The sequence below is a fragment of the Crocodylus porosus genome, unplaced genomic scaffold (genome assembly GCF_001723895.1).
Source record: "Crocodylus porosus isolate Cpor-Errol unplaced genomic scaffold, CroPor_comp1, whole genome shotgun sequence".
Taxonomy (NCBI): Eukaryota; Metazoa; Chordata; order Crocodylia; family Crocodylidae; genus Crocodylus; species Crocodylus porosus.
Genome location: NW_017728950.1, coordinates 61,769,103 through 61,794,504, shown reverse-complemented (window position 1 = coordinate 61,794,504; position 25,402 = coordinate 61,769,103). Strand labels below are relative to the sequence as shown.

At 41.5% G+C, this 25,402-nt stretch overlaps 1 protein-coding gene across 2 annotated transcripts in view; it reads left to right on the top strand.

The window, feature by feature from the left end:
* The window catches only part of DOCK8 (dedicator of cytokinesis 8), a 137,207-nt gene that overhangs the window by 60,716 nt on the left and 51,089 nt on the right, over positions 1–25,402 (top strand). For both annotated transcript variants that reach the window (XM_019555324.1, XM_019555325.1), the window contains 13 exons: positions 288–447; positions 2,165–2,304; positions 2,570–2,663; positions 3,814–3,976; positions 15,129–15,246; positions 16,337–16,407; positions 17,090–17,228; positions 19,030–19,131; positions 19,752–19,847; positions 20,609–20,843; positions 21,849–22,013; positions 23,335–23,510; positions 25,137–25,232. In XM_019555324.1, coding sequence (XP_019410869.1) covers positions 288–447; positions 2,165–2,304; positions 2,570–2,663; positions 3,814–3,976; positions 15,129–15,246; positions 16,337–16,407; positions 17,090–17,228; positions 19,030–19,131; positions 19,752–19,847; positions 20,609–20,843; positions 21,849–22,013; positions 23,335–23,510; positions 25,137–25,232 — 1,755 coding nt within the window. The remainder of the gene's footprint in view (positions 1–287; positions 448–2,164; positions 2,305–2,569; positions 2,664–3,813; positions 3,977–15,128; positions 15,247–16,336; positions 16,408–17,089; positions 17,229–19,029; positions 19,132–19,751; positions 19,848–20,608; positions 20,844–21,848; positions 22,014–23,334; positions 23,511–25,136; positions 25,233–25,402) is intronic.

Below are 25,402 nucleotides of genomic sequence, written 5' to 3'. Positions count from 1 at the left end.
ATGGGCTTAAGTGGTGCCTGTGCCTTGCACTGGCGTTTCTCAGCGTGGCTAATCTCACCCAGACAGAGAGAAAGAGAGAGAGGGACCATCATTACCACTCTGTATGCTGAAGGTAGCCTTGCACAATATATACTTCATATGAGAAGGACTCTCACTCTAGTACCATTTGCTTTAGATAAATAATTTAGAAAAGGTTAAGAATGCACACTGAAAATCATTCTTTGCTGCTTTGTTTTGAAGTTAAATTTAGGGCTTTTTCATGTATTGACTGTGCATTTTTCTTTTAGAGCAAAGAAAAAATTGAAAAACTGAAAACCCAAGCTGAGTCCTTTTGCCAACGTTTGGGGAAATACCGGATGCCTTTTGCCTGGGTTCCCATAAGCTTAGCCAATTTCTTTAACATTTCAACACTTGAAAGAGAAATAACCGAGGCAGAAAATATGAATGGTAATAATTTAAATATTGTTTTTAATGCAAAACAAATCTTTACTAATGGAAATATTAGGAAGCAATCTGTCAGTGGATCAGAGTATTGTCATCAGCAGGGATCCTGGTTTTCTCTGATTTAAAAATTGCAGATTCTCTGACTAAAATCCCCAAATCCATGACAAAAATTAAAGGCCCCCCATAACCCCTCCCAGTGCTGCTGGTGCCCCGCACTCCCCCCCACAGTCTCAACAGCCCTCCTGATGCCCCTCGCAACAGCCCCCCAGACTCGCAGACACAGACACTGACACCTACCCCAGCAGGTAAGTGTGTGGGGGGGTGAAGGGTGGAGCAGGGTGGGAGAAAGGGAAGGTGCTGGGGGAATAGATCAAGAAGTGGGGGAGTGTGCCCCTGTGCCCACTCCCAGGAGCAAGGCTGGAGGGTGAGGGCAGGGGTGCCACTCTGTGGGCCACACACATGCTGGGTGGCCTGACAGGAGGTTCGCACGCAGAGGCTGCCACCACAGAGCCATGCCCTTCGCCCCTAGATCCTAGAGGTAAGTGGGGCTGTGCTCCAGCTGCATGCCAGCCTCCCTCTCCCCCTCTCCCGGACAGCAGGCCAGGCAGCATGTGTGAGGCCCACACATAGCAGGCACCACCACGCTGTGCCCTGTATTGCTTGCTTGCAAAGCCCCCCCACAGAGGGGCACTTCTGCCCTCACCCCCTGGCCCTGCTCCCAGCTGCGATGTGCTGCCTGGAGCTGGCAGTACCCCCCATTCCCTCAGCCCCCAAACCATCTTCCCCAGCCCTGCCCCACAGCCCCATTTACCTGCATGCTCCAAGTGCAAGGGGCGAGTGTGAGCCTGCACCCAGCCTTGGCTACCTCAGAGGCTCAGGCTCTGCCCTCCCCGCTCTCCCTCCCCCTCCAGGCAGGACTGGGGGTTTCCCATCCTTTTCTCAATTTGCTCTTGCAGGCTGGAGCTGTGTCAGTCTGCAAGAGCTCTTTGCAAAAGTGGAGAATCCACAGATTTCTCTGCTAAAAAGAGAAATCTGCGTTTTCTCCGATTAAAAAATGGGAATCCATATTTTTCTGTTTTTCCTTCGGAAACAGAAAACCTGGATCCCTGGTCATCAGTTTCATAATTATAATTGCTCAGTTTCGCATTTCTGTCTCTAAATAGCTGTAAATTAACATGCTTAGCAGGAAAACCTCCTAAATGTATTCTTGTGCATATTCTGTAGATTCTCACCATACCTGTTCTATGCCTGATTCTGATTCTGATTCCTCACTAGTTCTAGAATCTAAAACTTCTATGCTAGTTCTGGAATTGAAGAACTTCATTAACAACAGTGGTGTTCATCTAGATTTAGGCTGCTGTGAGATCACAATAAAGCCCTCCAAATCACCCACAATATGTGTATGATGCTCAGACAAGGTACTTACAAAAAAAAAAATACAGGATGAATTGGCTCATCTCCCATCATGCCATTGGCCGAAGCGATTTTATAGTCGTGTGCTCAGCAGCAGCAGTGAGGTCCATTTCAGCAGAAGTCATTTTGTACTTACTCTTAAATCGAGTTGATGGAAAATGTAAATGTAGGTAATGTCTTTTGATGTTTCCTACCCAATACTGCAGGGCGCTTGCAATCTCTGCTTACTAAATTCTAATGTACCTGTTTTGCTTTATATTGAAACAAAATAAGATTATTTTTTTCAATTAATAATTTACACTTGCAGGGAAAAGCTACATTAGTGACAGAAGAACAATGGTGCAACACACCAGAAAGCTTTCTGACAGAAGCCTTACCTTAGAGGACAGTTGCACAGCATCAAACTTCAAAACAACCACCATGACAATCAACACCTTTTTCAAACAGGTGCTGCATGACCTTTATTTTAGAGTATGCATAGCATTACACTGTGTTGATAAATCTGTACACAAAAGAGAACAGAATTGGAAAAAATACCATGCAAATGGGAATTATCCTTTTGTTCCCCGCATGAAACAAGCAGTTACCTATTGCTGTCTTTAGATATATGCAGTTCACAAGTAGATAATACTGTGACTGACCCTATTGATGTATATCTGTTATCTTGTATCAAATAACTTATGTAGTTATTAATTTATCTTTGCCCTGACAGGAAGGAGATCGACTTAGTGATGAAGATCTATTCAAATTTTTAGCTGATTATAAAAGATCTTCCTCTTTGCAGAGAAGAGTTAAGTCTATACCAGGTAAAAATCTTTAGGGTGTGTAAAGGGGGTATCTACCTTTCTTAAATGTCAAAATTCCAGTCTTAATGTGCAGTAATAACTTGGGTGTTAAGCCTATAGTTTGGAGTGTTAGACCATGTTTTAATGACTAGACCAAGACAACTATTAATTTGACTTGCTTACTCGCTCTTCTCAGTAGATACAAATCTTTAGTTTTTAGGCTCTGAAATTTGTTCCCTTGTATCAATAATTTACAGCAAATTGATTCAAGGTTTTTGTCTTAATCAGTTTTTGAGGAGGAAAGGATTAAAGCCAGCTCTTCATCAAGCCTTGCTGTTTATCTAAAACCATTTTGAATGGATCAGATTAACAGCCTTGACTTGCTTTTCCTGTTAGTTAACTCAGTGACCATTAATTAAGCATAGGCAAAGGCCAAGTTTGGTCATTCACACTGGTGTGACCAGCAAGTACTTTTAAATAGAATAGGTTTCCAGCCCTTTTGGGTTGCTAAAGATGACCTCTAAAAGGCGAATTGGGTATAACTGATGTAAAAGTGACCACTGTGGTCTTCATACAGCAGCTCTGAGCTGTGGTGAACTGCTTACAGTCAGGGCAAAAGTCTGAAGCCTGATTATGACCCTTCAAATGTTAACATTACTACCTCATGCTCTTTTGATCCCCAGTGGTGGGAGGGAGAGATGAATAATCATATTTTGAAGATCTTCACATAAGGAGGCATCTCCTTTTAGTATCAGAGATAGTTAGTACTGCTTTTATTTTCAGTTTCTCTCTTTAAAAAATGTTCTCCCTTTAGCATGCAGCAGATGATAAAGTTAACTCAGCATGTCAAGTTCCTTACTCTCTGTCAACTTGAATTTGCAGAGTAGATCAGTGAAAATAGTGCCTTTTATCTTACTGCATAGAGATATCTACAAGTTACTTCCTGTGTTTCCAGATAACAAATACCTTTTCCAACCAAGTTTTGTTCCTCTTGAAGTATTCAAACTACACATAATTAATACTTCTGATTGCAACTTTTGATATTTTGGACAAGCATTTGGTTTGGTATTTATTCTTTTGGTTTGTTTTCTGTATTATATTGCTTTATTTGGTGGTGTTCTAAATTCATTCTTATTGATGAAGTGCTGAGCTTTCACTGAATTTTTTTCAGGACTGCTTAAATTGGAGATCTCTCCAGCTTCAGAAGTCCTCAACTGTTGTCTCACCCCTGAATTACTGCCAGTGAAACCATTTCCTGAAAACCGTAACCGTCCTCAGAAAGAGATTCTGGAATTCCCCATTCGAGAAGTCTATGTTCCCCACACCATCTATAGGTAAGGATAAAGACAGTTTGAAAAACACGTAAGTGTGAATTCCTTTATCTTTTTGTGTACTTAAATGGCAGTTTTCTGCAGCATGGAAGCTTGCCTGTCCCCTCACCCTCCTTATAGCTCTGGAGCAGCCCCGAGCAGTGAGGGTGGAGGTTGGGTCGGGGGGGTATTCTTCTGTAGCAGTAAGTCTGGGGCATCAGCCACTGTGGGAATCCATTGCAGTAAGGTCCCATGCAGGACGAAGGCTTTTCTCCCAACACAAATGTATTGCCTGTTTTTGGCCTAAGCCCGAGCTGTCTAACTGGTGGCCCCCAAAGGGTTAGCATGCAGCCCACAGGCTTCCGTCTGGCAGCCCCAATATTGCTCCTTCTGAGGCAGCCATGTTCTTCGGGCTCCCCTGCCATCCTCTAGCCTCTGCTTCCTGTCCCCACTCCTGGGGAGTAGGACAGCACAGTGGAAGGAGCCTGGAGTGCCCATGCTGCTTGTGAAGTGAGGGCTCAGGAACAAGCTGCTCACAGTGCACTCAAGAAAGACAGAAGCCTGGCTGCCTGCACTGCAGGTGGACATGGAGCTGGCAGGGGCAGGAGTGTGGAGGGGTGGTACTGCCTGCACTGTGTCAGACCGCCTGTGCTGCATGTGTCACAGGGTAAGTGCTGGGCTGCCTGTGTGGTGGGGGAAAACGTACAGGGAGAGGGTATTGCCTATATGGGGAGTGACCATTTGTGGCCTGCGCCTTGTGCATCCCATGACCCCAGCTTCCCAGAAGTTGAACAGCCCTGGCTTAAGCTAAAGCTAAAGCAGATCCAGGGAGTCAGTGCTTTGATGAAGAAAATGCAACATTTCTGCTAACAGTTTTGAGAAAAACTAACCTGGTTTTTGTTACAGGCTACCTGTTGTTCTCAGGTTTATTTTGCCCTCTTGTACTTGAAAGACAATCAGTACCTAGGCGTAGAACTTGCTATTTGCAGTGATGTTTCTGTCCCTAACTAGTCAGGGAAAGAGTAGTCAATTCTTTTATAAGGGTTACCATTATACACTAATTATTTAGTCTTTTAACTGTTGGAGATGAAAAAAAAAAATCACTGCCTATCTGCTTTCTTCCTGCTCATACTGCTCATTAGGCCTGTGCGAGTAGGCAGCTATTCGATCCGGCTTTGGATCCAGCTGTTTTGGATGCCAGGGATCCAATCTGGAGAAAGCTGTGCCTTCATAGTAACCACTTTTTGTGGTAGTGATCCAATAGCTTTTGTTGATTGTAAAATCACAGAAAAATAGGGCTGGAAGGGACTTCAGGAGTTCAGCTACTCCAGTCCTCCCCTGTTCAGCACAGGAACCTATCCATTTAAACCATCCCAGACAAACATTTGTTTAACCTGCAATTAAAAAACCTCCAATGATAAAGATTGCAGAACTTTTCTTTTCCGATTTCTTAGTCATGCATAGAGTTAGAACATTCTTTTTATTCTTGCAAATGCAGAATAAATACTGCCCAGATCCATGTCAGTGAGCCAGGCTTCTTACACATCTAGGCTAGGGACAGAAATTACACATAAACTGGTATAATTGATCAGAAACTGGTTCAAATCAGTAACACAACAGGGTGCAGTCCACATAAACTGCTTTCAAAGTGGCTGAAACTGGTTTAATATAAACCTGGGTCAATGTAGTATCAGAGCTGATTTAAGTTGAATCGGTTTGTTGAACTTCTGTCCTAGATCCCCTCCAGATTCAAGTTAACTTACAGTTCCCCAGCAACCTAGGATGCTTTGCACCTCCCCTGCAAGCCCTCCTTGCAGGGTGGGCGGGCTAGCCTTAGCCCAAGCTGTCTGCTCCTGCCAAGCAGAGAGACCTGCTTTAGTTCCCCCTGGCTTCTGGCTTGAGCCAATACAGGCATGTGACTGCATTTCCAGACTCGAAAGTGAATGTCTGTTTACTTTCTTATTGGTTCAATCTAAAAGGCTTAGACTAACTTGCAAAGAATGAATTGATTCAGCCTCTGGTTTTTTGACTGTCTGTACTGAGCCCTAAAATTTGAAAATAAGTCGAGATCATTTCAGCTCTAGTCATTTGCTCTACCAAATAAACCTGCTGATCATTGTCATCCATTTTCAGGGCTAGTGAATTTAATATTCTTGAGCAGATTCCAGGTTTTTTGTCCATATCAATCAGTAACTTTCTGGGGTCCGAGTGCTGGCATCAGGTGCCTTCACTCAGGATCTGGTTCACCGCACACTGCACCAGTTCTGCTTACATAAAGTGGCCCACAAAGACACTCATGTTTCTTACCTTGTGTAGATTAGATTTTCATGTGTTGTGGCCCCAGTCTGTTGCCACATCAGGGGCATTTCTCTGACACTACATTTATTGTTAGTATGTTGAGAGAGAGGTTACTAGCACACATCCTCTAACTTTTGTAATGCTGTTGGTACAAGGTATCTCACCATATTTGTCAGCTTGCCAGTGTCTCTGTGGTGAGAGATTTCCCTCCCTTTCCTTCCTTTATGGATCAGCTATGGGGATTCTCTTACTATATAGAATGACAGAGAAATATGTCTGGAGGGTATCTCAGAGTACTCGAACACTGCATTGTTTATTCTTGTTTTAGTTGCCGAGATCCTAAATCTCTAAATTTCACCCCAGAATGTGGTCCTGCTCATGTACTATGGTCAGGGTTCTGTCATTTGGAGCCCCTATCGTGTTTCTCCCTCTCCTGTTGCCTCCCTGCTTCTTTAAAAGATCTCAGGAGAAGGTAGTTTTTAAAGTACTGCTGTTGGAAGAGGGGATGTAACAACATTTCACTTCATTCCAGAGCCACAGATAGCTGTCAGGGTACAGCATGACTTTGCTTCTGTTCATGTATGCATGACATGTGACTGTGTCCATGCATATGGTTTTCTAAAGTTATTCCACTTCATTTTTCTAAAATAAAAGCTAACACATTGTGTAATATTTTGTGGCATTTGATACAAGCCAAGAAAGAACAACATTTCAAAGAACAGCAGTCAGGTGACATGAGACTCTCTCCCTATGTAGCTTATTACAGTACTTCCAGTTGAGTCACCATGCCTGACATCCCAAAACAAAATGAATTAATTATGTAATATAGAAGTTGTGAAAATATGCCACCATGGCATGTAGATTACTGTGCGAGGCACTGAATAAAACACACATTTGCTTAAACTTTCTTAAAGCACAGGCTTGTGCAAAAGCATTAAAAAAAGTCAAATGCAAATGTGATAGCCAAAGGTCTAGCATGCAGTTACTGCACCCTGGGCAGCAGCAGTGGCCAACATTTGTGCCCTCTCAATATCAGTGCCAGTAGGGCTGGTGTCCTGGTCACCAACTTCCTGGTCACTAACCCCTAGTTATGCTACTGGTTTTACCTCAGATATTTTCAGTTTCTTAACATATTTGTGGGTAACTACAGTTAGTATTATGAAGGGAACCTCTTTTATTAGTGGGTTAGCAGATTTATATCATTCAACATACATATAACAGTAACATTTTTGCAAACCACCCCAGGAACTTCGCTACACAGGTTGTTTAAAGGAGAAAAATGATTGACAAAGACATCAACTAGGTCACTAAACTTGCATGCTAAACTTCAAAAACAAAGCAGAGACCTGGTAGTTGAACCAACTCGGAGCAGCCCCAGTTGGGAGGAGGTCCATGGGGTCAGCCTGCCAGCCTGGGGCTGCTCTGACCCAGTTCAACATGCTGTAGAGGGGCCTGATGGGGCACAAGAGTGCTCCCATGTGGGACTAAACAGCAGGAAGCCCCCACACTGTAGCACTCTTATGCCCCAGCCAGCCCTATCAGTATCTACAAGTACATTGCAATGCACTAAATAATACTGCCACAGGATAGTACTTGTGTTTACAAGTAATAACCTATGGTGTTTATTAGTTTACTGAGGTCTAACAGGGTCACACGTAGACATTAAGACTTTACTGCAGAGCTAATTAAGCAACTCCACAGTAAACATTTCATGTAGATGCATCCACAGAATACGAAAGTTGCTTATAAAGCAAAGAGTGAAACTACAGGAGACTTTCCATAAAGTGAGCATGAATCTACAGAAAACATTTCATTCCATGAAACCAACAAGTTTGCATCCCAGGGTTTTAGAGCTGCCCTCTGTTTCTAATTGGAGTTCTTTCAGTACTCCATCTGCAAAATACCTTATCTATAAAAGGGTATCTGAGATACTCTCACTGAACCCTTACAGGGTTTTTTTTCTAATTAAGTACCCTCCTTTAATTGCAGGTGTTAAAAAAATTGAACTTTACAGTTCTTGAATAATAGCAATTGGAAAGCAGCATATGTTTACCCTGTGTCACATATTGAACAAAAATAAAGAAGCTGCCTGGCCTAAAATGCTTAGAGGTAACCACAGACATCTCACATAAGGAATAAAATGCAGAACCAAACAGACCAATCCATTCTCAGATGATGCAATTTCTAGATTCCTGTTTTAAAAAACAATAATGGTATGTACATCAAAAGCAGAATAAATGAGAATGGAAGCAGTTTAAAATCTTCAGCGCTTACCATAATGCTAGTCAGAGTTCCTAAAATATTTCCATTTGCATGTAGTTTAGGCTATTCTCCGTTGTCTTCTTTAAACACTCCAGCTTGGTGTTGAAAGTTGCTCTGTAGCTCATCTCTCCAGCAAACTGTTTCTCAAGCTCTCACAGAACCTCATTCCGAGTTTCAAGTTGCTGCACTTTCTGCCTTTAGGCTACGCTGCTCCAGTAATTGTCAGAGTTGTTGCAGATATTGAGCTGTTGAAACATATGAGCACTTTGCCCTTTGATTAAATCAACCTGTTCTTTTAGTCCAATTCCAAGCCGCAGGATACCTTGTGACAGGCTGTCAGTTTTCTGCCTGGATTAAGAAAAGTGGCACCTTGCACTTCTTTCTGGCCTGATACATAGTTCCCTTTGGTTGCACTATTTAGAGAATAGATATTGCTCAGAAGGACTTAAATAGAACATCGCTGCTTTATAAACTAGGCTTCTGGGCTCCTACAGGCTTTCTAATATGGTCTAAAAACAGTTTCCAAGGTCTCAGCACAGCAGAGAAAAATGCAAATGTAATCAACAATTAGAAAAGAGTATTTCCAAATTTTACAAGTTATCCCCTGATTTCCTATTGTGGCACAAGTGCAGCCATTTAAAGTACTGGGTGTTGGAGGGTCTATGACTGACTTTTTAAAATAGCGAGACCTGAAATATAAATTTAAAGTACCCTAATAAAAAGGAGATAATATAGTAGCCTCAGCCATTATATTGCATCATATGATACATGTGATTGCACAGAAGCATATTATCGTTATTACTCTATTCTAATAAATGTCCTGCACCTTCAGGGATAGTTGCCCATTTTAATCACCAATCCTAGTTTAAAAAACCCAAATCAGCAGTGGGCAAAGAGATGTTGAAGCGGGGAGAGAGCGGCATTCTTCCCTGGGTTTGGAGCTGGGTCAGTGCAGCAGTTCTGGCAGCCACACTGACATGCCCGACCTGGCTGTACTTTTACCAGTTGTAAGTCAGGGCATGCACAGCCCACATCACAGGCCAGACTGGCCCAATTATTCTGAAAATTAGGGAGGACCAAAGGTGGGAATCAGTCAACTACATTTATACCCACATTTATGCCCTAAGTAATGAGGAAGGATTAGGACTGTACTCTGTTTGTCCTTCATCTTGCTATTCTTTACAAGTTAGAAATTTGTGATGCTTTGATTTTTTTACTCTGAATGACCTACTGCAATCCTGGTGCCAACGTTTTAAAGTGGGTTTGGTTTTATTTGTTTGATGTAATTTTGGTCCTATTGAAAGTAATAGGAGTTTTTGCTGTTTACTCTAGTGGGCTTGAATTTCACCCAGTGTGCCTCTTTTGAAGCTGATGGAAGTTGAGTGCAGGGATATAAGGGCAGACTATGGCATTAAAACAGAAATCTGTGTAGCATTTACATTTGGCACAGCTTCTGAGACATGTTATTCATGTATCAAGACCTTTCAGATAAAGAGTACAAACCAGGGCTGAAATGGGTACAGCTGTCCTTTGACCAGTAGGACCTCAGCAGGTGGAATATCCATTTAGTGCTTAATTCTGAACTGCAATCTTACCATATGTGCATACCCTACGTGGAACACCATGTGTGGTAAGGAGAGCTAGAGAGACTCTAATAGAAAGACTAACCCTTGATCGCCTACTAGTGTTGTGCTTATCAAGGAGTGTAAGCTCCCTGTAACGGAGCAGGCATGGTTGATTGGTTATCGGATGATTGAAATGATTGTGGCTATCAGACATGGACCAGAAACCATCTATTGGGCATAAGCAAGAGGCACCAGTCCCCAGAGAGAGGCTTCCCCAGATCTGGAGAATTATGCCTTCTGTACCATGGTTCAGGAGAATGTATCACTTCCTTCCTTCTGTGGTTGTTCAGCCATAATGAGAGCTCTGCTGGGGAGGTCTGTGCCCTTGTTCCTCCCCTCCACCCCCTTCAGAGTTGCGTGTGCTCTGAATGTACTTGGAAAAGAAAAATACTTGTACTCAGGAGATCACTCAGTCTGCTGGTTTGGTCTTATCCTGGGACAATAGAAGAAGGCTCCTTTTGACCACGTCCACTAACCTTGTTCTGATTCACAAGGGTAAGACACAGGTCTGGCAGGATATTTAGCCAGATCCTGCATTTACTTTTCCCTAGTTTCACAGGTATAAATGAGACCAGTGGAGCTGCTTGAGTATAAATGGGAGCAGAATGTGGCCCATAAGCACATATACTTGCTGGGGTAACTCTCCTGCTGAGATATGTAGTTGGTAGAGAGCTCTCTGTTTACATGTAATTTTACATGTCTTTCACCTTAAATCATGTCTAAATGTAAAACCTGGCACTCAGGGACATTATGTGGATTTGTGATGCCCTTTGTAGAGCTGCGGATCCATAAAGCAATGGATGGATTGTACAGTCTCCCCTATGTGTGTTTTTCATCTCTGACAGGTGTGATATTGATAATATTCTTCATTTAATAAGTCATTCCACCAAGCATAATTCAGTAGAAGTTACCAATATATTTTTTCACTTTGCTTAGCTCTTTTACAGCATCATGCTGGAGAGAACTTAGCTGAATGGGAATTGCATATAGAAATGTAAGTAGGAGATTTCATTAGTTTGTGAGGCTGGGCACACCAGCGTTAGCAAAATGAGGCAAGTCACACACTTGTTTGTCTCATAAGATGTGCCACTGTGCCTGTAGCATGTCTCGGATGACAAACCTACTTAGGCTATGGGTATGGGCCCATAAATGTGTTGACATGGATCAGCTTATTAGCTACTCCATGACAATAGCCCCTTGGCATGTTCTTACCCAACAGTGAATGGGAGGGTAGCTTATGCCTTTCTATAAGTATACACATGGGCATTTAGAGTAGATTTGCTGATATGTTGTAAATTCAAAGCTCAATTTTGTTTTAAACCATAACCTATGCTCTTAACCTAACCTAATTCCACCATAAAGCATGCAATAGCTCTCAGTACTGCAATCCAAACTGCAAAATATTACAGTACATGGTGATAATTACAGGGATACGGGTTCCCATTTGCCACAGAAAAACATGGTAAAACTTGGATTTTCTCCTTTTTAAAGAGAAAAACCCAGATTTTGTCTTTTTAAGGAGAAAAACACAGGAAACGGTGGGTTTCCCCTTGCAGGCTGGCAGAGTTCCAGCCTGCAAGGGGCTGGGGGGAGAGGGAGGAAGGCAGTCATCAGGGGGCACCATGTGCATGTACACATGCACATAACCACCAGGCAGCGTGGAGAGCAGCTCCCGCAGCTCTCTGCAGATAAGTCTGGGCTGGGGGGGAATGGAGGCCCCCATAATGGGCTGGGCAGGGCAGGGCAGGGGCTGCAGCCCAGCTTAGGTGGTACGTGGGGAATGCACAGCCACAGTGCCTAGGTAGCGAGTGGGACGGGCTCACAGGTGGCTCGTCCGGGGGGTAGGGGGGCCTGGCTTACTACGGCTGCATGCTCTCCCAGGGAGGGTGTGGGGAGCACGTGTCTCCCAGATTTGTGGGGTGGGGTGGCCTGCCCTCTGTGGGCTGGGCTTGCTGCCATCCTCCCGGGGCCTCTGGGGCCCAGCAGGTGGGACCCGGAGCAACAGATTGGGGTGGAGAAGCTAGGTGCCACTGTCACAAGCCCTGTCCTGCCCTGGTGAGGTGCCTCCTGTCCTCCCGGCAGTGTGGGGGGTGGCAGTTCAGAGTCATGCCGCTTGCTGCTGTCAGGGGGAGTGGAGCTCCCAGCAGCCGCAACAAGCTTCTCTGCCCTGCCACGCTCTGCCCTGCTACGCTGGGTCCCATCCACTGGGCTACAGAAGGCCCCAAGGGGAGGGCAGCAGGTTGGGGACCTCAAGCCTGCAGCAAGCAGCCTGCATCTGCCCCTCTCCCCCCCCCACGGGCTCCACTCTGGCTGTGCTGCCTGTGGGAAGGGGGAGCCAGGCTCTGTGCTCTGCTCTGCCACAGCAGCCCCCACCTTCTGTGGGAGGCAGCTGGGGTTCGGGTGCTGCTGGGGAGGTCAGGGGGCTGCAGACCCAGGTCCCTGGCCCTCTATCACGGCTGTGGGGGTAGAAGGCTGTGGGTGGGGAGTAGGGGGCAGCAGCAGGGCCAGGGGGCTGTGGGTGGAGACTCAGGGAGGGGCAATGGCATGGGCAGGGCACCAGGATATCGGTGCTGCTCAGTACCACAAAGCAGTGGAGGTAGGAGACAGCCTCAGGTGGACCTGTATCCTGGTGAGCGAAGTGGGCAGGGGGAGCTCTGATTTTCCATGATAAAAAATCCAAAATCAATGCCACAATTTATAGGTATTTAGAATTTATTTTATTATAGTGACTTGAGGCACTGGTAGGCTTCCAAACTGATTTAAAGTGGTGAATATATCAATAAAATATTGTGTTTACCTGATAGCTATGTATATAGTGGCATTTCATTTTAATCATGGAAGAACGTGGGGTTTGGGGATTTTAATCAGATAATTTGCATATTTTTTTCAATCAGAGATTGTGCATTTCTTAAACAGAAAAAAGCAAGATCCCCGGTAATAAGTAGAAGGCAGCTTTTTATTTTGTTTCATTTTTTTGAGTCAACATAAGGAATGAATATTGCCTGAAAAAATTTTTGTGTGTGTGTTTTTGTTTTAAGTCAGCTGTCTTCATATGGAGAACTATATACAGAGATATTTTTCTATGCAGTTTATGACTGAAACAGATGCAAACAGAATGTAAGAAATGGTAGGAAGGTCAGCTGGTATAGGCATTATACTGTATTTCCTACTCATAGTTTGGGTATTCCAAACCTCTTCATAAGCAGTTTCTATCCAAAGATGTGTCTTTGCTACTGAAGGCCAGTCTTATTTGTTATGCTAGTACAGAAGTGATTAGGAAATGCATCCTAACTGTCCAGTATGGGTTGGGAAACATAACAGGTATGGTATGCCTCTAGAATATGTTTGGTTAGTATCTTTGCCCTGCTGAAGTTGCTGAGAGTTTTGCCTTGACTTCAGTGGAGCCAGGTTTTACCCTTATATGTTGAATCATCTGTGTATATTCTTGGGCCTTCATCCTGTAAACTTTCCCATGCTGATAGTGATTGACAGACACTAGAAATTAGTGAGCTCCACCTATGAACAGCTACTTGCATTAGGGAGATGCTGCAGTCCACCTGTGAAGAGCTACTTGCAAGTTTTGGGGACTTAACTACAAATAAAGGGTAGTGCATTTTCATAGGGGGAAAAATGACTATAAAACATTAATAAAAATTGGCACCATGCCCAGACACTAAGCTCTACAGTTTAAAAAGCTATTTAAAATGTCAATATTAATCCAGGACCATCAATATGCTGTCACTCTGATTGCTATGACCCCAGGAAACATGGAACTGAAGCGTTTGATTTATTTGCTGAATATCTTCTTTTTTTTTTTCCTTTGAGCATATCCTTTCTCATTTGAAGTCCATTTCTTTATTTCAGCCTGTCCAGCAATGCTTCCTATTTGTTTTGTGATATTAAGAGAGGTCTTTGTGTTTGCTCTTGAAGATTTGCAGAAAACCACAGGCCAGCTTTTCTGAACAGGGAACTTTTTGTTTTTCATTACATAAAGCCAGAATTGTTCGTTTATTTATATCCTGGAGATTATGGAATCAGTACCTTTTTACTGCGTGAAAATGGTCTTCATCTGTTCCCATATGAAATTGCCTCATAATAAGCCATATCACTAGGATCTGGAATGCCACGGGATTGAAGGATTAGCGGAGAATTGGTGTGTCGTGAACTTTCCCTTCCTTGGCAAAAGGAAAGGAAGCTTAAAATGCTGCATCTGAATTGTTATAAGATTTATTGTTATAAGATTTATTTTCTAGCACCTACAAAGCCTATGACGGCTATCTAGTAAAAGAATAAACTTTGGCTAAAAAAAAAATAGTATGAATGGCACATCCAGACTCTAGATTTGATATATACAACTATTATGTAGATTATACTGCATTTGATTTGTCTGTTGGAAAACAAATCCTAAAAGCCAAGGATGATTATACTGACAGAAATCATGACATTCTCTCAACTCCCCTTTTCCAAGCTCCCTTACACTAAGATGCAACAGGTGTGATACGTCCTGTTCTTCAGCAGCCAGATGGTAGGTGTACGGTATTTGCTAGTGGGAGCTTTGCTTCTCTGGTGCCTTTAGTGTCATCCCTCTAGTGCTGACCCATACAAGCAACTGCTTAGTGCTCTAGGCTTAAGAAAACTGTTTCTCACGCAAGAATGGAGATCTCCTGCTTATCCTTGAGGCTCAGAGTTAAAGGGCTGGAATAATAGAATAACTGGAACACTGAGGGACTGCCAAGTTGCCTGGTCAAAAACATAGTTTGCCTCAAGGGGCACCTGAAAACATGAGTTCTCCATTGTGCAGCAGCAAGGTCTTACTCTTTCTGGCATACTATTTCTACTGGTAAAGAAGTCCTTTCAAAGCTTTAATTTTCTAAGTATATTTGTAAGATTAGGCAGATGGCAAATGCTAGGTTAAGTACTTTTTTTTCCTGTAAAACCTGCAGATAATAATCGCTTATTCATTTTTTTTTCGTCCTTTCTTTTTCTTCCAGAAATCTCCTCTATGTTTATCCACAGCGGTTGAATTTTGCTAACCGAGTGGCCTCTGCAAGAAACATTGCCATTAAGATTCAGTTCATGTCTGGGGAAGATCCTGCCTGTGCAATGCCGGTAATGCAGAATAATCTAATGTTAACAGGGGTGTGTTTGTAGCCCCATTCCCCCATTTGGCTATTCCACATATGCAGAGGTACTGCTTTCACACAGCTCTGGAGCCCAGGGGGTGAGCACTGCTGCTGCCGCCACTGTCACTGCCACTGTTGCTAATCTTCTCCTATGCCCTGCTATTAAATTCAGTGGCAAGGGTGAGGGTGAATATCAGCAGCATTCACACCCCTGCTGCACCCTTCAGGGCTCCAGAGTCATGCAAAAGCAGAGCTTCAGCCACAGATTTGAGGGTTCATCACTGAGCAGAGCTCCGGCAGAGGTTGGCACTGACCCAACAACGAGTTTAAATCTTGCTCAAAGTTTGCGGCACAGCCAAAAAAGGTTCTTGCCCCATTTCTATATCCACTACAGAACAAAAATGCTCTGTGCAGTGCTGTGTGGAGAATGCTCAGCTGCAGAACTGATAAAGCATGTGAATGATGAACTCAGGCTCTTGTACATTTTAAGGGGTTTTTAGCAGGCTTTGCATCAAACCAGAATTGTTTTAACTGGAGAGCTCATGTAGCTTGCCCATTATTTCAGCAAGCAGGCTAACTGCTTCTTGAACTAAAATTTATTATGCAACATACTTTGCCCTAGTGTTTTTAAATTTCAGCAAAAAATGGGTTCCCAGAAGGACATTAGGGAAAAATACATTGTTTTGTCCACGTTAAAAAAAAATCAGACTGTTGGATTAAGTGTTAGCTCTGGAAGAAGGACTTTGTTTGGCAGCCTTTTATATCAAGTATGTGCCCCTCTCTCTTGCATGACAGTCTGCCCAAATTTGGCCAGGTTATTATAAGACTTAGGAAAAAAATGTTAATTCACACATGCTTAGTACAGATTTTTTTGAAAACTAATTTCTCTAAACTGAATGATTAGGAGTTTCATCAAAAATACTCTGTGTGAGAGATAATATAGTTCAAGTCTGTAACATAATGCATGATATTGCCATGTAAAACATCTAATGTAAGGTGTCTTCATAAATTGATTATAAATGGTAAAGTTTCATAGCTGTGTATCTGATCAGTATTATTTTTATTTCTTAATGCAGATCATTTTTGGGAAGTCTTCAGGCCCAGAATTTGTGCAAGAGATATCCACAGCTGTCACATATCATAACAAGTAAGTATTGTGATGCAGCAAATACCAGCCATTTATTCAGGACTACTTTAAGTATATGGCATCTTTAGGTACTACTCAGCCTCCGCAGTTTATTTTGGAAAATTTGCAGTTATGTGGAAAAATATTTTTCCAAAAATGTACTGCAATGAGGATTTGTCACAATTTGAATTCAGATAATCATATTTGTTTAGATCCTGGACAAAGGTTTTTTATTGTGTATTTTTTATTTATTCATTTGTTTGGTTTTTGGAAGTGTATGCATGACTACTATATCTGAAAGTTAAGAAATATGTTTAGAAGTATAAGATATGGTTGGAGATTTATTATAATCCTCATTTGGATGAATGAGTGATTCCAGACAAAGCTAAAAGGACACTTTCAGGTGATTTCGGTCTCCAGCTTGAAGTGTTTGCAAAAACTTAGCAGAAGGCAGTTCTGAAAGAGTGGGGAGGAAGGATACCAGAGGCTTCCCAGTTGGTAGCGCTGTGTGTTCTCTTCCAGTCAGCAGAGTAGCTAAGTCAGAGATGTATGTTTCTTTACTTCACTTGCTTAATTGAGCTAGTTACACAATTGGGGGGGCTGTCTACCTAATTAACATCCAAGAAGAGCTTAAAAGAAAATGTAGTCTTTCTCTCCATGTTTCTAGTTGTGTAGGTGTTTGCCTTTTTTTTTTTATTTACAGGTCTCCTGACTTTTATGAAGAAGTGAAAATTAAACTGCCAGCTAAGCTCACAGAAAAACACCACCTACTGTTCACATTCTATCATATCAGTTGTCAGCCAAAGCAAGGCTCCTCTGTAGAGAACCTTTTGGGATACTCAGTAAGTCAGTCGTGAATCATACTTCAGCTTCCTATGCAAACAGTGTTTTAATAGAAATAGCTAACTCATTTTCTCATATCTTCTCTTCCAAGTGGTAAAATCACTCTAGCCACTTATGACAATTTCCAGAAAATGATAAATGATTTCAATTTTGGTGTTACATTCAAATATTATGCCTGCATTAAAAGAGTTAATAAGTAGAAATGCAAATCACTGAGCACATCAAATGCTATATAAAGCCCCTAACCTACAAGGTCTTTTGGAAGTGATTAAATTAAATACCATGATTTGTCCTAATTAAGTCAGTGTGCCTACTTATAGTGTGTAAAGTTAGATGCACATATAAACCTTTGCAGAATTATACAATATATAGTATATTGCGTAGTTCATAAATCCAGTGGATTTTTTTGGACTTTTTTATTATTATACTGTATTCTAATATGCTGTTGCTTATAATTGATATCATGATTAAAACACTATTTTAAAATTTAATTTTAAATAGTATCTGTATCTTATCATGTTCTGACCCTCTCCTAAATTAAAAACAAAACAAAAAAAATCAAAAAACCAGAAGTTAAGAACACACAGTAATGTTATAACATCCAAAGAGTCTTGTCTGCAATAATACATATATTTCATCCCTCATTATAGGATTAAAGAATTTTTACTTAAGTGGTTTGCTCATTGTATTATCTGTTCTAACTTTTTTTGTTTTTCACATTTTTAAAAGTTTAAAAAACGACAACCATGATGATAGTATATTTTCCAAAAGATCCCAGAGTTCTTGATAATATTATGGTCTGCAAACAAACAGCAGGATCTTGTAAAGTTTGTCTCTTGTCTTTTACCAAAACATTTATCTACGGTTGTCTACATATAAAACTACCAAACACCTTCATCCCTAAAACGATGGGATCTATAAATGCTCTGTACAAGAGTACGTATCAGGATGCTTCTGTCCTCAAAAATTCCATAGTATCTTTGATGTCCAGAAAATACATACAGAACCATACTTTTAAAGGAAGACCTCCAGACACAAAAATGCTGGGGGCTAAAATTATCTCCTTTAGAAGGATGGAAGTGAGATTCAACATTGAATTTCAACAAAATAAACATATATACGACAAAAAACTGTACATTAGGTGTGAAGTTTGAATTATTGTTATTGGCTCCAATCTTTCAAATTTACATACATTTCCTCACTTTCATGTGCATGAATAGTTCCACTGAAGCCAATAAAATTATGCATCTTGCCAACAAGATTTTACTCAATTTTAGAACTTAATATCTCTTATACTGAATTAAAGAATTTATTCCAGCCCATGTAGCTTGAATGTGCACCCTTTCACTTTTCACATTAAAAAGAATCCAGTCATCAAGCTATAGTTTGAAGGACCTTAATAGGGGTGCCCAGATGGTTCAGTTCATCCCTGGGTAAACTTTATTGAAATCAATGGAATTACTCCAGACCATGATATGTGCTATTATGAATTGGAAATTTTAAGTCTTTGTACACACAGACTCTATGCTTCTGATAGGATTTACCAGGGTAAGGTATGCTGTATGTACCTGTTCTTCAGAAGGGAGGAACTTTAAGTCATAGAAGTCTGGCTGTGATGGTGTTTCTATGATGGCAATCACTGAATTAAAAAATGCAGATTTGGCAGAAAATATTATGTGGAGAAAACACTTTTGGTCATTATGTAATCATTGTTCTGGTAAGTAGGATTACCACTTACAAGGTAAATAGCCATGATCATATGAAGAAATAAATATTATGTTTTTGCCTCCTCTGTTTCAGTGGCTGCCAATTCTGTTAAATGATCGTCTGCAAACTGGACACTATTGTCTTCCTGTTGCCTTAGATAAACTGCCTTTAAACTATTCAATGCACTCTCCAGAGGTAACAAACAAAATTGCTAAGTGGTAATATTTTTTCCAAATGAAAGCTGCGTCATTAATGTTTTGAACTTTAATATTTGATGACAGACCCTTCCCTGTGCTTAAAAAAAAAGAACTCTACAAAATACCCCACATCTTTTTTGGAGCAATCCAAATAAACCCCAACCTGTTTGGCAGGTGCTGTGATAGGGCAGGCCATGGAGACCTCCTGTGTTACTCCAAGCTAGAGGCTTGATTTGTATGACCACTTCTCTACTCCTGATGGCTAAAAGCACCCAAACATGCCACCATGCCTGGGGGAGGGGTGTTTCAGAAGCTGTGTTTGGGGTCCTCTGAGAAGACTGGTATGGGAGGGAGAGGGAGTCCTTTAATGCAACATAGCTAATGGAAGTCAGACCAAACAGATCCAAACTGCACCACTGCTCTCGGTGGCTTGGCAGACCGGACCAGTGTAGAATAGTTTAAAGAGCTGTGGAAAAGAATTCGGATACTTGGAGAACTTCTTATTTTTTACCTTAAGAAAGAAAAGCACCCCCAAAGTTGTGGTTACTCAGGGTTTGCTGTTTCCCTACTGATAAAGAGATGTGCTAGGTTGAGGAACCTATTTTATCTTCAATGCAGAAAGTTCCACCACAGTCACCGCCAATTAAATGGGCTGAAGGACACAAGGGAGTGTTTAATGTTGAAGTGCAGGCTGTTTCTTCTGTTCACACCCAGGTAAGGCATGATCTTTTACTTCCATCAGAAGTTGCATTGAAAAGAGCCTACTAGGGTCTTGGATGACTTTGGGGGGCAGGCTGGTGAATAGGATGCAGAGCTCTTCATCTCTAGGTTGCCAGTTCAAGTCTAGTCCAGGTAAATAGTTTTGGGCTAAATGAGGACTCCATGACTGATAATTTCAGTGTCCTGGGAATTTAGGACTTTATCATGCTCCTAAATGCACTGCCTCAATTTCCTTCCTACCCTCTTTTTTACCATCCTGGCCATCCTTCCTAAAAGCACTTGAAATGGGAAAAGACCTGGAGTCCAGTGGAGGGCAGTTACCCCTGTGCAACAGGCACTTACGTGGATGTGGTATCTACTTGGGCAGGCACCTGTCTTAGGAAAAAGACTGTCATCCACAATAGCTCCTACCCACAAACCAGTGCAATAACGTAAAGGAATAAATAATGGAGACATTGTAGAGAAGAACTAACACTTTTGCTTGTTTGTTTTTAAATAATGTGACTTAGTGAGAGCCTGGGATGTGTACCAGATGAACTGAACGAAATAAATGGTGTAGTAGCTCCTTTGAAATACACTTTCTAAAGCTGCTCAGCTTTCTCAAAATTGTGAGAAAATTTTGGAAAACGTTTTTGGTGACTTTTTTCCTTTATTATCAGCAAACTCTATCTGTCTCTGACTAGCTTTTGGTAGCAACTGTGTAGAAAGCCATAACTGTCTAGTGTCATGTGGAAAAGACTTCATTGTATTGACAGGACAACCACCTAGAGAAATTCTTCACTCTGTGTCATTCCCTGGAAAGCCAAGTCACCTTCCCAATTCGAGTGATGGAGCAGAAGATCACAGAAGCTACACTGGAACATGAGTTGAAACTCAGCATTATCTGCTTGAATTCCTCTCGCCTTGAGCCCCTCGTCCTGTTTTTACACTTGATCCTGGACAAACTCTTCCAGCTGGCTGTACAACCTATGGTCATAGCTGGCCAGGCAGGTACTTACTGAAGCTTGGGCTTTGACCACAAGAACAGCATGGATGTCAGAGCTGAGATGCAAGCAAACCAGGAGATATAGCTGCAGGATGTTTTACATACGTGGCTAGCTTAAAGTTGACATCTTGCTCTAATTTACCATCTGGAAGATATTTATAAGACTTTAAGGATATGTCTTTTCTGGATAGTAAGTTAGGGGTGTTTGAGTTTTTTGCCCAAGCTGTCTAACCAGCCACAGAAAAAACCCTCAGACCCACATTTGGAGGTACTTTAAACCTGGGATATCTTACCAGGTTAGGGGATAAGTTAGAAACTGGGTTTTGGTTTAACTCTGGTTGGAACTCACCCACTTTGCAATGAGGATGCAAGCAAAATCACTTGAGTGCAGATAGAAACAATAAACAGCACTTCAGGTCGATAATAGTGTCTCTATATTCCTAATAGCCAAAGTGCACATACTTTTTTTGAGATCTCTTGTATAGCGTTATAATTAAAATCAACAGAAATGTTGGAGGAATACAAATCTCATGCTCCTGCCTTATAGGCTAATGTTTACCATTAAATATTGACATAAGACAGCATCTGATGAAGTGAGCTTGGACTCACAGCATTGGGTTAATGCACTGGGTTAATGCATCACTGATTTAGTTAGTTTGTAAGGTGCATCTCTCCTCTGCCTTCTCTGACTTCAGACTAACATGGCTAGCTATCTCTCACCATTAGAGAGCAGAGTAAGACCTGTGTAAGGGGATGCTATTCATCCCACATTTGCCATCTGCAGGGTTGCTAACCCTGCCTCTGAAATACCTGGGACTAGCTGCTGGAGATGGGATACTGGGACAGATGGATCTCAGAGTTGGTCCAATCTTTAGTTCCTGTCCTCAGTTTTGAATTTGTGAGAGACCAGATCAAATAATAAATTGCAGTTGTCAATACAAAGAATGTCTTGGCTTGGTCAAATTATACCCTTTCATGTTGAGACTGTTTGTTTCTTTTTCATTTCACAGCCAACTTCTCCCAGTTTGCCTTTGAGTCGGTGGTTGCAATAGTAAACAGTCTTCACAACAGTAAAGACCTTAGTAAGGATCAGCATGGGAGGAACTGTCTCCTGGCATCCTATGTCTACTATGTGTTTCGTCTTCCAGAGCCTCAGAGAGATGTAGTCAAACTAGGTAATTGCAAAGGCATCCTTTTCTCTCTGACCTGACCCCTCAGAGTGTAGGCAGAAGAGATGCCTGGTTCTAAACATTTTGCGTCATCAGTTTGAAGACAGAGCAGGATCTAAAAAATTCTCCCATTTACAAACTATGAAGGATATAAGCAGAGAAGAAAACAGTGCAGTGGATGGCACAATTAAATAAATAAACTGGTGGAGCAGGTTTCTGTAGATATAGCCCTGAGCAAAGGGAGAGGGGTCCACATGCCACAGTGACCCAGAAACACAGCATCCTTACAGACTCACCTAAGAATTTCAGTTCCTAACATTCTGCCTCCTGGGGAATAGTTGCATTTTCTGCCATGACCCAAATATGGAACAAAGCGTCAGCCTTACCAAGATGCCAGAAAAAGGATATAGGCATATTATTCAAGTAAAAAAACTTACAAAATGCTGAGCTCCTGCCTTTAATATACTTGGATCTCTCTGTAACCTGCTTTGTAAATCTGTATTCAAGATATACATTTCCAGCAGTAAACCAAGGGATCCCAGATTTCTTTGGAACATTGTGACTTTGGAACTAAACTGAGTGACATCCCTCAAAATGAGGGATAGAGGAGAGAGATGGGTGGTAACTCAATTCAGACCTATACAGTAGAACATAACTTCTTTCCTAGCACCTTATGCTGACTCAGCCCAACTGAAGTGGGGAGTAGGAGGATGAAGCCAAAAATTAAAAGTTGAATAGCTCCTCTTATTCATATATATACAGACTAAAGCTTTGAGGAGGGAGATGACAAGGGGTCTTACTCCCTTGCACAAGTCTGAGCTCAAATATGGGCCTGAATGGTATGTGGTAAGTCTCAGGGCTCATCTACAGTTAGAATTTCTGGAAAAGGGTGACAACATAGAGATCAAACATAAAATCTTTTCCAGAACAAGCTGCTTTGATAGCTTTCCATGTGTAAGCAAGCTCTTTGTTTCTAATGGCTACATCAAAGATAATACAAACATTTTAGAATCTTAAAAGACCACTGGGCTTTTGAGTCCAGACATGTGTCTCTGAAATAAGGGGAAAAAGGAAGGGAAAAAGCTGTTGCTCTGAGCTACTTCTGGTAATACATGGCTGGTTGCTGTGCTGAGCAGCTCACTGCCCTTTCCCTGGAATGCAGGTGCTCTTCATTACCATACAGTTGTTCATGTTGGTGGAAAGAGTTTCAGAAACCGTATGCTGATTGCCCGATGTTTTGGTTTAGGAGCACAGGGTAAAATGTTGCATTATGTATGTTGCATTAATATGATAGATGGTTCTAGTAAAAGTCTTTTTCCATGGCTAGGTACAGCAGGCAGTGCCAATATGCCAGAGTCTCGTTACTACACATTTGGACGCACCAGTGCTATGTCTGTTGGGTCCAGGCTTATGCAGAGCCGGGTAATGAGCTGCAGCAATCCAGATATTGCTGGTACCCCAACAGCTACTGATGAAGAAGTCAAAAACATCATGTCTTCAAAGGTAAGAGAAGAAGCAGTGTTAGAGTAGCAAAAAGTGGAATGAGAATCTAGAATGAGAATCCCGATTTTAAGGGTTGGACTCATTCCTGCCAATAAATTCTTCATGTACCACCAGGAGGTCTTAACCAGCCTGATGACCAACGTGTAGTGCCAGAGATATCACAAACTCTTTCTTGATATCCCAATTAAGTCAACAAGATTTTTCCCTGAGTAAGACCTGAGTAAAGACCTCAAGATTCTGTCTTTATAGGTGGGAGATTCCACTGCAGGATTTGTATTTTTCAGGTTTCTGATGATCCTTTTCTTCTGAGGTAGAGGGTCTATTCATACATGTACCTAAAATGCTCAGGAGGGACTTGATCCTGTTTCTGAAAGAAAAAACTGGCCTTGACTCCCCAAGAGAATGGATCATTCTCTAACTGGGCTGAATAGATCTTGGTAAAGAACTCCTTTCCTAATTGCCAGCAGAAATATATCTTGTTTCTCCTTTGCCATTTTTTATAGTAGCATAAGAATGATGTTATAACATGATGGTCCAGAAATTATGCAAGAGGCTGGCAAGGATTTCTTAAGGTGATATCTTTTATTGTGCCATCTGTGTACCTGGAATAGAGTTAACCAAGTTTTCAAATGCAAGGCATGGAGAAGAATGTCTTGCATTCAAAAGCTTGTCTAACTCTGTCATAACTACATTGTTGGTCCAATAAAAGACACCACCCAAAAATTTGATAATGGATTTTCTTTTTTTACCAAGCATGAATTTCCAGCCAAACAAAATGAGCATAAGACAAAATCATCTGCTTCTTCCTTGTTCAGCATTCCATAGATTTCATACCATTTTACAACATCAAGAGTGCTTATATGTCAGGTTGTTTTTAGGCTTCATTCTAAAACACTGCTGGAAAAAAACAGCTGTAATAATGGGGAGTCATATGTCTGGAGGGAAATAAAGCAGAACAGCTAGGAGAAATTACAGGGCTTTGCCAGCTTTCTTTGTATGGATATATCTGTTCATGCATATTCATTTTTTAAGCTTTCAAACTTAATATTTGATAACTTTACTCCTGTGTACTGGTTCCTAAAACATGACACAATTCAGGGTAATTTTATATCTACCTAAATTAATACAAAATTAAGATGCAGAGTATAACAATATTATATTGATAATTCAGCCATTTATAATGCTTTGATGACCGCTTCCATTTCACCTTCTTTTAAACTGACATTATTTTAGTGGAAAACATTCCCAGGTACCTTCTTAGTTGGTGGTTCTAAATCTGAAATTTACTTAAAGGTCAACTCTTGTTGAAGAGAGGAATTGGGAGAGCTTTAAAGTTGTAAATGCAATGCTAGGATAATCCACATGGTGGCACTATTATCATAAATGTTCTTTATCCTTTAGCTCCCAGATTCTGACTCAGGTTTTCATTTATTGGGAGTGAGAAACATACTGTGTGCACGCCCATGTGTGTGTGCATGTAAAGAGGGGGAGGGTATGGAACAGGAGGCTTCTCTGTGTGTGTGTGTGTGTGTGTGTTTGTTATTTATGTATTTGTTATTTATTTACAACTAGGAACTGATTCATTTATGTTAATTTTTCCTTTTTGGTCTGGCTGATTTGCTCCAGGTTGTGGATCGCAGCAGCAGTCGGATGTCCTACTACATTGAACCGACTGCTGATATACCAAATGCCTGCGCAAGCCCAAGACCATCCAGTAAAAAGGTAGACTGCCACACTGTCAGGGTGATCATTAATGAAACTGGGAGAGGCGTTGTTAGCAGACATCTATTAAAATGCACAGTGCCAGTAACTTTGTGGTGAGGTGCAAAGGAAGTACAAATAATTAATTAGTGGTTTTGTCAAATGAAACTGTCAGAAAACAGTGGTAGATT